This window comes from Nicotiana sylvestris, chromosome 12 (assembly GCF_000393655.2).
Source record: "Nicotiana sylvestris chromosome 12, ASM39365v2, whole genome shotgun sequence".
In the NCBI taxonomy this organism is placed as follows: domain Eukaryota; kingdom Viridiplantae; phylum Streptophyta; class Magnoliopsida; order Solanales; family Solanaceae; genus Nicotiana; species Nicotiana sylvestris.
Window position 1 is genome coordinate 64,421,423 of NC_091068.1, and position 11,887 is coordinate 64,433,309.

At 42.2% G+C, this 11,887-nt stretch overlaps 1 protein-coding gene across 1 annotated transcript; it reads left to right on the forward strand.

The window, feature by feature from the left end:
- The first annotated feature begins 4,565 nt into the window (after window positions 1-4,565).
- Window positions 4,566-6,274, forward strand: LOC138883142 (intracellular protein transport protein USO1-like). Its single transcript, XM_070163803.1, has 4 exons — window positions 4,566-4,596; window positions 4,882-5,171; window positions 5,602-5,745; window positions 5,867-6,274. Exons 1-4 carry the CDS (start codon window positions 4,566-4,568, stop codon window positions 6,272-6,274), a joined length of 873 nt encoding a protein of 290 aa, XP_070019904.1.
- Window positions 6,275-11,887: the final 5,613 nt, after the last annotated feature.

Below are 11,887 nucleotides of genomic sequence, written 5' to 3' on the forward strand. Positions count from 1 at the left end.
AAGTACCATCCAAAACAAATTAATACAAGAAACTACTCTTTAATTATCATCAGATGGTGCCGGAGAACAGGACAGAGGAAATACACCAGATGCTAAGAGAGAGTTTATCTGAGACTTGAGGCTTTCAAAATCACTAGTGACAAGTCTTAATGCATCATCCTTTCGCCTCATTTATTCCTCCCTTTGCCTTTCCTCTTCATCCCTCCGCTTATCTTCTTCCTCCCTCCGCTTTGCCTCTTCCTCCATCCGCTTCGCCTCTTCCTCCCTTGCAACACTTTCTTGCATATACAAGTCAGTAATGTTTGTCACCTTCCTATTCAATCGCACAAACTCATCCAGATCAACCGCGCAATGTGACTAAGAATAAGAACCACACAATCTAGAAGTACGACGATTGAGACTAAACTCTGATCCAAGGCCGTAGTATAACTACCCGACCGATTGTTTTGATCCATAGCGTATTGTTTGGCAGTTTGAGGCCATGAGCAGCTTCACTTCAGGTATTATGACTTGTATATATGGTTGAAATTGAAATTCAGGAAGTTCGGGAAGTTCGGAGTTGATTTGGAGAGAAAATTCTCATTTCGGAAGCTTTAAGTTTGAAGAATTGACTAAAGCTAGATTTTGAGCAAAAGACCTCGCAATCGGAATTTGAAGGTTTCAGCATGTTTGTATGATAATTTTGGATTTGGGCGCATGTTCGGATCGGGTTTGGATGACCCAGGAGCATTTAAGTTAGCATTTTGTAAGAAATTCATAAATTTGGGTTGAAGTGCATTTCAATATTATCGGTGTCTGTTTGGGATTTCGAGTCTGGAAATAGCTCCGTATAGTAATTCTGGTATTGGGAGCACGTCCGAAAGTGGATTCGGAGGTCCGTAGGTCATTTTGGAGGTTATTTGGCGAAAGTTAGAATTTTTAAGGTTTTTGAGAAGTTTGACTAGAAGTGGACTTTTTGATATCGGGTTCGGATTCCGATTCCAAAAGTTGGAGTAGGTCCGTAATGTCGAATGTGACTTGTGTGCAAAATTTGAGGTCAATCGGATGTGATTTGATATGTTTCGGCATCGAATGAAGATGTTTGATGTTCAAAAGTTCATAAAGCTTGAATTGGGGTATGATTCATGATTTCGGCATTGTTTGATGTGATTTGAAGGCTCAACTAAGTTAGTAATATATTTTGGGACGTGTTGATATAATTGGTTGAGGTCCCGAGGGCCTCGGGTGAATTTCGGATGGTAGGCAGATCGAATCTGGACTTGGAAGAAATGTTGAGGTTGCTCTCTTTTCGTGTAACCGCACCTACGAGGTTTTGGCCGCAGGTGCGGAGCCGCATAAGTGGCCAAGAGTCGCAGAAGCGAAAAGAAGGAGAGGGGATCTGCTTCGCAAAAGCGGCAATCCAGCCGCAGAAGTGAGCCCGTAAAAACGGACTCTTTGACCGCAGAAGCGAGGGAAACCGTAGAAGCAAAGAGGATCATTGCATCTGTGGAGCCGCAGGTGCGGCTGATGTACCGCAGGTGTGGAAGGACAACTGGGCAGATTGTTTTAAGACGGGACTTGGCCTATTTTTCCTCAATCTTTCACTTGGTGGAGGCGATTTTGGAGATCCTCAAGGAGGTATTTTCATCAAGTAACACAAGGTAAGTGATTCCCACCATTGCAAGTTAAATACATGGATTCTATAAGGATTTAAACATGAAAATTTGTAGAAATTTTGGGATTTTAAAGAAAAACCTAGAAATTAGTATTTTTGAATTTTGATCACGAAATTGGACATAGAATTTGGAATACATTACATATTTGAGTTCGTGATATTATGAGTAATATTTATCTTCTTAAAATTTTCGGAATCCAGGCACGTGGGCCCGAGGGTTGATTTTATCGACTTTTCGAGCACAGTTGAAAATTATTGTAAATTGGATTATAATAAGTATTGGAGTATATAATTATGGATTTGAACATTTATTGACTAGTTTCGGAGTGTTAGACATCGGTTTGTGCTGTTGGGAAAAGGCTTGGGAGCCGGCTATGGAACATCGGAGCGAGGTAAATGTCATTTCTAATTTTGTAAGAGGAAATTAACCCCATAGGTGAGCTAAATCAATATATGCTTCTAATTATTGGGGCTACGTATGAATGAGGTGACGAGAGTCCATACATAGCTACTAGCTATGCCTATGTCTGGGTAGTTTTAGGTTTACATCATGCCTTGTTGATATTGTTATTTAATTTGTGGTTATTGTTTGCCTTGAGAAGAAGCAAGATTTAGGTTGCATATTAATTGTCTTGAAAAGAATTTAAATTGAGGAATTTATGATTTTAAAAAGTTTTCATTTGAACTTCGTATTTTTGAAAAAAATTTGAGAAATATTATAATAACTTAAGAAATTTATGTCTAACTGCATCGCAATTAAGTATTTGAGAAATATTATAATAACTCTAATGGGAGCGGGCCGTTCGCCTCAACACAGTTAAGTAGATGCATCTATGGTTCGCGCCGTTCGACCCTCAGCAGTGCACATTATATTTATGTTGGATCGGGCCATACGACCTCGACATGATTTGCGCATGTTTGAAATGATTGCTTTGAAATTTATAATAAATGATATTGCCTCATTGGCCTGGGATAAATTGTTAAATGATGATAAATAAATTTGAATATTTCTTAAATTACAAAAGAATTGCTTACTTCCTTCATAATGTTGAGCTTACAGCCGTTCTATTTAATCCATGTTAAATTATATCATTGGCATTTTATTATAGCCCATAGTAAGTGTCAGAGTTGACCCCTAGTCACTATTTCTTCGAGGTTAGACTAGATACTTACTGGGTACGTGTTGTTTACGTACTTGTTTACCTTGAAAATGGTAATTACAATTAGATTTGATTTTTTGGTTCTAAAAATACGTGATCTATTTTAGTACCAGTTGCTAAGTGTGAGCTGAGAAAAAGAGATAAGAGCTTGAAGATAATATGTTATGCAAACCGAATGGCAAGGAATCGGGGCCTCGAGCTAGCCTATACCAGGCCTCGAGGTCGAGCTATACGCTAGACTGGGGCTGACCGATGAAGTACTAACAGTTCTGAGAGCCTTGATGATAGCTCTTTATAATCAATGATGAACAATAAATGAAGAACAATCAATAAGACGCAATAAATGTAAGCAATAAATCAAAGTAGAGACAACGGAGAATGTTTAAGTTAGAGAGCAGAGAATGTTCTTGTATTGAATATCATGTGCGCAAAAAATGATATGGGTCCCTTTTATATAGGAGGGGGAATCCCAACATAGTACACATGTATTTATTACAAAGATACGCAGCTGGTACAACTATTTAATATCACGATACGGACTTATTCTATGTTTGCAGGTGTTGTCAGCTTTGAGCACGCACCTTGGGAACATCCCGCTTATCCAAGATAGTCATCAATTTACGTTGCCCCAAGGTTGGGCATTGGGAACCCTCGGGGTCGAACTCGAGATGTGCCTCGGGCCTTCTGAAGATGAGCCGTGGAATGTCATAACGATCATAAAATCAGACTCTTCGATTTTAGCCGTATATAGATAGTCCCCGCATTTCTTAGAGTGAAATGATAAGAAATGGTCTTGAATCTTTGCCTCCTCAATACTCCCATTATGACGTCAGCCCATCAGAGCATTAAATTCCATAACTCAAAGGCTGCGCAGAGGTCGCTGTCAACACGATTATCGAAAAGCCCACGAACTACCATTGACTCGACTCTTCCGCTTCCCAAACACAGCCTAAATGGCTTCTATAAATACTTCAATTTGTCTTGCCATTCATACTTTTACAACATCTTCAAGTCTTTAGGGCCAAGTTCACAACTTTCCGCATTCAACTTCTTTCTGTGCTCATTTTTTCATCTTCTTTCTTTGGAATCAAGTTATAATCATGGCCAAAACTTCAAAATGTTACCTTAGAAAGAGGGTACAACTTCTTCATCACGCCCATCTAAGGGCAAACCAAAATCTCCCCCAAGTATTGAGCAATGTACCCCTGGCCACTTCGATACAATCTCCGATTTTACCATCGAAAACTCACCTTCTACACCGGGCCAATGCGAACCCATGTCTCGGTACATCAGTGTGGTGACTGATACGAAAAGAGTAAAGGTAGGCTGCCGATGAGGGGAGGCATTACAAGTAGAGATCCCCACGGCTGATGAAAGCATAGTAACATACAAACCTGGCTTCCTCAGCGTATACACATACCCTTTCACCCTAGGCCCCATAGATTCTTCTTCTCCACCGGTGGATCCGGTGATTCTAGACTTTTGCCATCAGTACCGAGTTACACTGGGTCAGATCTATCCTTCTTTCTAGAGGATTGCTCAGATAGTTTTCTAACCGGGTCGAGGGGACGACCTTCACCCTTAAACATTTGATCAGATTGGACAACCACTGTCTCTTCCGAGGGGGTTTAATCAAGCTTCACTATCGATCTGCCAAAACATTCTTTGCTAACACCGATGAGAACAAGGACCGGGGGTGAATGAGCCAATTTGTCTGAGTGAGAACCTCGGACATCATCCATGCCGATAGGATGTCATTCCCAGAGGAATGGAACACCAAGCGTAAGTGTTATTACATCGAGCACATTTTATTGTCCCTTTTCCTTCTTCTGAATTGATTTTCTTTTGATTATGTAGCCACTGCTTGGTTCCCCGATGCGGTCTAAGACCTCTCGGGGTGGATCATAAGTTTAGAATCCGTTTTTCCATATGGTGAGCACGTTTTGCGTGATTTGGCAAAGACACGGTGGAAAGCTAAGAACCATGGTAAACTCTTCTTGCTTCTGTTGCCAAATTTCATACAAGTATTCTTTGTGGTGGTAAGTGTAATGCATCATGCCTGTGCAGGCCACAGAGATGGCGTGTTGATGAGGTTGCCTCTTCTTGGGGAAGAACAAACCTCGAAACCCGACAAAGGTAAGAAGAGGAAGAAGGAGGCATCGGCCGAGTACCAAGAATCAAAGAAAACCAAGGCATGCAAGCCTAAGACCGATGATATGGTCTTGACTTTGACTGCTACAACCACCCTTCGTGAAGATGATGATGTTGATGACCGCCCTTTGGTACAAAGGGCAAGACAGAGTGCTGATGCTCTACGAGCTATTGGTCAAAAGGCCACTGAGGCGGGGGCAGCCGATGTAGACTAGATTCGTGTTGGGGAGACCCTCGGGAGGGTTCGGACGTAGTCGCCAAGCCTCAAGTTAGACACGGTACAGTCTGTTTCGGCGACTCCTTGGCTGGCGAGCTCGGAGATCCTGAATCCGAAAGTGTTCGGGGTCGAGAAGAGGCCCTTATAGGAATTGATGCCGTGGGCAGCTTTGAATCGGGCCCTTCATTTTCTCCAGGGGAAATAAGGGATGCCCAGAACCAGGGTGCTGCCGATGCGGGGACTTCTCTAGGAGAGGTTGAAACATTCAAGGACTACTTCATTGGTGTCGACGAGGACATATATATCGACGCCCTCGTTGCTCTCGAAGAGGCTGAGAGGCTTTAGAAGTAGGTGATTATCTTGAAATACCATTTGTGCTTCTGACTTTTGCCCCTGCCTTTCTAACTTCTTTGTTGTAGGCCAAGAAAATGTATGACCACGCCTTTTCTAATCTTTATGATGAGCTCTCATGCCGTGAGGAGGAGCTCAAGAAGCTCACCTCGAAGCTGAATGAGTTGAAGGCTTCCTCTGCCCATAAAGAGGAGGAGTTGAATGAGCTTCGGGCAAGTCTTGAGGGAGTCCACCAGGAACGGACCAACTTTGTTGAGCAGGTAGCACGACATTCTCGTGTTCATCTCTTTATTCTTGCAACTTGATGCTCACTATTTTGTTTTGCCTTTGTAGTTTAGGAAAAAGGATGCCCTAGTGGGGCAACTTCAGGAAGAGGTTGCAGCCAAGGACGCGGAGATCCTCGAGCTGAAGAGGCAGAATGAAGTCGTGATCTCGGATAGAGATCTTTTACGGGGAGAGCTGGCCTCGACCCAGGGTCTTCTTCAAAGTTCCAAGGAGGAGGTCACTGTATTATCTGTGGCCAAGGCTGAGGCCGATGAAGATGCATCCTCGTATAAGATATATGCCACCACTGTAAACGATCGAGCCAGGGAGATATCCAAGAAGGCCGAGCAGAAGCTGGCTCGGGCCGTTGATTACGCTTGTCTACAAGCTAGGAGGCAGGCCTTCGAGGAAGCAAGCGCCGAATGCATCGATCTCTCTGCTGAGATTGAGAAATCTAGAACCTTGGAGGAAGAATAAGCACATTCAACTACTTTAGATGAGGATTCTGGAAGTGACTCAGATGGTAGTGAGGGTGAGGAATAGTCTCGCATCATCCTCTCTGCTTCTTCTTCTCTTGTTTTTGTGTATAGGATCCTCGGGTAAGTTTTGTAAGGATACATTCTGTAAATATATTTTTGGAAATGCAAAAAGATTTCTTTTCCTCATGTCTTCAAATTTTATTTTCCAGTGCTCATGCAAATTTGATCTTTGAATTTCGACGTCGGATCTTTGGGGTCCATACTTGGAGTAACCGAGATCCTCGAGATCGTGTACCATCTTGAGGCTAGATTGCTAGCTGTTTTTAGAGCCCATTTGTAGTGACAGAGATCCTCGAGATCGGGCACCATCTCGATGCCAGAGTGATATCGATGGCTCCTTACAACCCATAGTTATAGTAATAGAGATCCTCGAGATTAGGCACCATCTCGAGGCTAGATCGATACGGTAATCTTGGCCCCTCGAACGCTGTATGATAGCATCATACATATGGCATGATCATGAAGTGACCGAGGTTGTTACATCTCGCGTTTTCATACGTTAAAATTTTATTTTCAGTTAACCGACGTAGACTCGGGAATGAGATCATCTTGACGTTAACGTACTTATGCAATTTATAACAAGCGATAAATAAGTGTTATTAAGGATAAGGGGGTACACGGATTAAGGAAAACGAGTTTTGTTGAAAGTGGCCAATTTGGAATAAAATACGGGTCAAGCGATGATACCCGATAATTATGAACTAGTACCATGCAAGGTACCATATGACCATGGTAGTATAATATATGAAGTTTTTTAAAAAATAAATAAAATTTTAAGTAAATTGTGGTAATTTTTAAATTATGCGGGTAATTGATTATTTACCGGGTAACAAGACATTACCCGATTAACTAATAAGTGGATAAAAAATTAATAAAATAACCCACCCCTACTCCCCACGTGGAAGTGTGCCACCATTCAACATATGACTTATAGTCATATGTGTTGCAAGACCAAGTAACGTGTAAAGTCACTAATTAGAGAAAGACTTGACCAACTTTAAGGTTGGATTCATTTTGGACAAAAGAATAGTACTCCATTCTGATTCTTGGTAAAAGTCTGATTCTTGGATTAAGTTTCAAAGACATCTTGTTTGTCTTTGAGAAAAACGTGAAGGAACAGAATTAAAGTTCTTCCAAAATTTCAAATCCAAAACAAGTTCGTTCTAATTTTAAGGGGAATCCAAGTATAAATTTCGTCCATATTTTGCAGAAGCAGATTCGTTCAAATAGTTCAAGAAACAGGTAGGGTTGTCTTCATATGATACTGAAGAAACGAGCAAACACACAGTTTCCATAAATTATTCTATTCATAGAAATAGTAGGGCTGTCTATATTCTTGATTCCCTATGAGAATTATTATTATCTTCTGTTCATGGGTCTCAGAATAATACACAGTTAAAAAAGTTTATCCAGAAGGAATATTGATATTATTACATATTTTTTCTGCAGTTCACTCATTTATGCATGTGCATTGACCCATGACCAGATGGCGTTATATAAACATATATATGTATATGGGATATGAGAAAAGGCTATGGCGTTATATACGCACCACCACCTGATCAACTGGTATATGTTGATGATGTTGTCCACAGTGGCCGAGACGATATGATGGGATACCCTCAGTGGCTTGATGATATAATGTACACCCATACCTATGCATGGCACGACATTTATGCGCACGTGCATGACATTATAAATAATTTAGAATTTATAAAGTTATTCAGATTTAAAGACGTGTTTCTATATTCCATGTTTCATCTATGTCTTTCACGTACTAGTTTCCATGCCTTACATACTCAGTATATTTTTCGTACTGACGCCCTATTTCACGGGGCCTGCGTTTCATGCCCGCAGGTGCAGGTAGGAAAGCTGGCGGCCCCCCTTCTTAGGATCCCTGATCATCGAGATTTGGTGTGCTCCACTTGATCTGGAGTTGCTTTTTATTTTGGTACGATACGTTTATATTTATATATATATATATATATATATATATATGGTATGACGTGGCTCAGTCCCGTCTTTGTGCAGTTATGTTTCTATTAGAGGTCTATAGACAATGTGTCTAGTTGGGTTGTATGTGGCCTTGTCGGCTTTCAGTTTTGGATGTATAGTTTTCTATAGTAGTCTTGCCAGCTCGCCCACTGTATTCTGCATGTATACGTACATATGCCCTGATGGCAAGTTTCCTTCATGTATGTTATTTTCGTAATGCAGCATATGTTATTCAAATTCATGTCTTAGACGCATGCTTAGGGGTGTTGACAGGTAGGACTCAGGCACTTGTCGCGACCCATCGATTTGGTCGTGACAGAGGTGGTCCAACCGGTACACTTCCCTAAAAGTGATAATAGCATAGTCAGAATTAATTGGCCTTCAGAGTGGGAGAACAGTCGCCGCTTGCTCTATATATGAGCTTGCTTTCCTCTTATTTGAGGACATTGCTATTTTGATCAACTATCCTTCTTATGGAGCTTTTTTTCCTTGCGTAAGTTCTTTCACTATTTTAGTTAGTAGTTTTTGCCTAAGTTTTCATTTCCCTTTCCTCGTTTCACCATAGTTATGGCTGCTACACCAAAATCCATTTACCAAGAAGAGGAGAGTTCCGCCTCTGCTTCCCGCTCGGTCGGTGGTACACCACCAGCGTACGGTGAACTAACCTCTAGATGCTTTGTCTCGAGGAGGGACTTTCTTTAGATATACCATCCAATGTTTAGGGCCATCGAGAGCAGGCATCGAGGTTTATCTCAACAATAGGAGAGGAACACCTCGAGGCGGTTAGGAGAGACTGCAGATGGGGAGAAAAGGTGGTACTGCATGTACCTTCCATGGAAGAGAGCATCATGGCTCATGTAGAGGGGTTTTAGAACGTATACACGTACACCTTTACACTTGGCCCTCTTGATAGAGTTGTGCTCGAGTTTTGTAGAAGATATCGGGTTACCCTAGCATAGGTTCACCCGTCATTTTGGAGGATAATGTCGATGATAAGGTACTTTGCGGATAAAATCAGGCTCGAGTTCACCCTCAACCATCTTATTAGATTGTACCAGCCCTTGCATTATCGAGGCCTGATTACCCTACGACATCGATCAATTCGGCCCTTTGTTGATAGCAATGAAGAAGTTAGGGATCGAAGGTGGATGAGTCGATTTGTTCGAGTGCGGACTATCGATATTATCCCTGTAGAGTTCCTGCCATTTCCTGAGAAATGAAATTTCACACGTAAGTGGTACATTTATGCTTTTATCATTTTTCTTCATGGTGGAGGCTGACTCCGTAAAGATGTTTTCCTCCTCTTTTCTACAGCAATCTCGTGGCTACCATACGAGGTCCCCGACCTGGCAGATTGGACTCGGAAACGGGTAGCTTGCTCGACTTATGATTAGCATAAGTGGCGAGATCTATCCAAAGGCAGATGGGAGGCCAAACACCATGGTACGTATTGTGTGGTTTATTTCCTTTGAAAAGTATTTTCTTTTATGCGTATTAACTCCATCACCTCAGGCATTGGAGAATTTTCTGAGATGAGACTGTGCCCCCTCGGAGAGGAGGAAGGATTGTCGGCTTCGGAGCCGAAAAAAGATAACAAACGGAAGGAATCTTTGAAGGATGAGGGCACTCAAAGCGACTCAAGCCCCATTCGAAGGTTCAAAGAAGATGTATCACTTGAGCATGTGGCATACGAGGTTCTAGAGTTGGAACAATGGTTCCTCCCTTGTCTCTTTCTTCTTCTCCCATCGAAGGTACTTCGAGGGATAAAGATTTTCTGCTGCCATCTTTTTCTCCCGTCGAAGGTACTTCGAGGGATAAAGATTTTCTGCCGCCATCTTCTTCTCTCGTCGAAGGTACTTCGAGGGATAAAGTTTTTCTGCCGCCGCATAAATCAAGCGGGGTATCGAGCGATAATATCCCCAACGAGTGTGGTTCGACTGGGGCCGATGAGACCAGGCCAGTAGATGCACGATCAACCTTTGAGGAGGCTCAACGGCTCTATTCTATGGTGAGTTATGGTTAATTTTGTTGGTGTTTTGGTTTTACATTTTCATTTTCTCAATGAGCTTCTTTTTTATAGGCCCTTGACTAGCTCAAGTCCTAGTTGCTCCGCTGTGAAGCCAGGTTGAGGAAAGCCTTGGAGGGGGAGAAATCCCTTAGGCTTCTTTGTGATAAAAGTGGAAAAGAATTGAGGCACATTCGATACGAGGCGAATTGAAGCCTGAACTATGAAAGTCGCCTCGAGAAACAGGTAACCTTTGCTCCGAGGGAATGCATGCTTCTTCTTCTATCCTCAAAGATTAATATTTTGATACTTCAGTTGCAGAGCAAGACAGAGGACCTGGAACGCCTTTGGGGCAAGGTTGGCCAGGCCAAGTATGAGTGTAATGAGCTAAAGGCTTAGATAGATGCCCATATTGCGGCCAAGAAGAATGCTTTGGCCAAGGCTTCTGCCCTCGGGGAGAAACTCCGGAATGCTTGTAAAAACAACTCGTTCTAGATAAGCAGGATTGCAAGGCACGAGTTTGACCTTTTGAAGATGAAGGCCAAGGTAGTGAATGCCCGGGCTGAAGTTGAAGAGATTCGAGCTAAGGTTGATAAGAAAGTGGTTGTATATTTAAAAGATGCTGCCGACGCTCGAGCTGAGTTGAGAGGGGCTTTCGATCGGGAGAACAGAAGCAATGAGTATGCCCGGTGCAAATCCCGGAGGAAAACCCTTGAGGAAATCCATGCTCAGGGCTTTGATCTATCAAAAGAGATTGAGCAGGACAAGGTGGATGAATAAAATGCCAAGTTCCTCGTATCTAATGCCGAAGATAATAAGGGAGAGGCCGACAAGGCCGTAGTCCCTGAGGGGAAAATAGAATAGGCTATTTTTTTCTAATTCTGTGTATAGGGCTCTTAGAGAGCATTGCAAATGTAGCCTTGAATTATTTCGTATATACATATATATCGAAACCTTTCGGTTTTCTCCTTCCATGAATTTCCATTTGCTCGTGTATGTCTTTCTTTGTCTTGAGTTTTGACGTTTGTCAATGATTAGCCAGATGAATTAGCCTTCGAGTAAAAACCCTTAGGTTTACAAATTGGTCCTGAGGCTTGTTAGGCTGGCCCGTAGGCTTTTGCATATTTGGTCGGTACGACCTCTAATCTAAGTTAGCGACAATGGCTCTTACGTATTGGGTCGGTATGAACTTTTAATTAAAGCTGGAGACAGTGGCTCTTACGGATTGGGTCGGTATGACCTTTTAATTTAAGCTGGTGACAGGGGCTCTTACGCATTGGGTCGGTACAACCTTTTAATTTAAGCTGGCGACAATGGCTCTTACGCATAGGGTCGGTACGACCTTTTAATTTAGACTTTATTTTTCCCTCGTTGAAGTTTTTATGTTCGTTCGACTCTTCGATAATTTGATAAGAACCTCGATTATGAGCTGTTATGTGACGATAGATGAGCACCTCCGGGGGTTTTGCTCGATGGATGAATTGTTTCGAAGCCTTTTTGTTGTTTGGAACTGATATGATCGAAGCTCTTTTACTTATGCCGAGGGTAGCC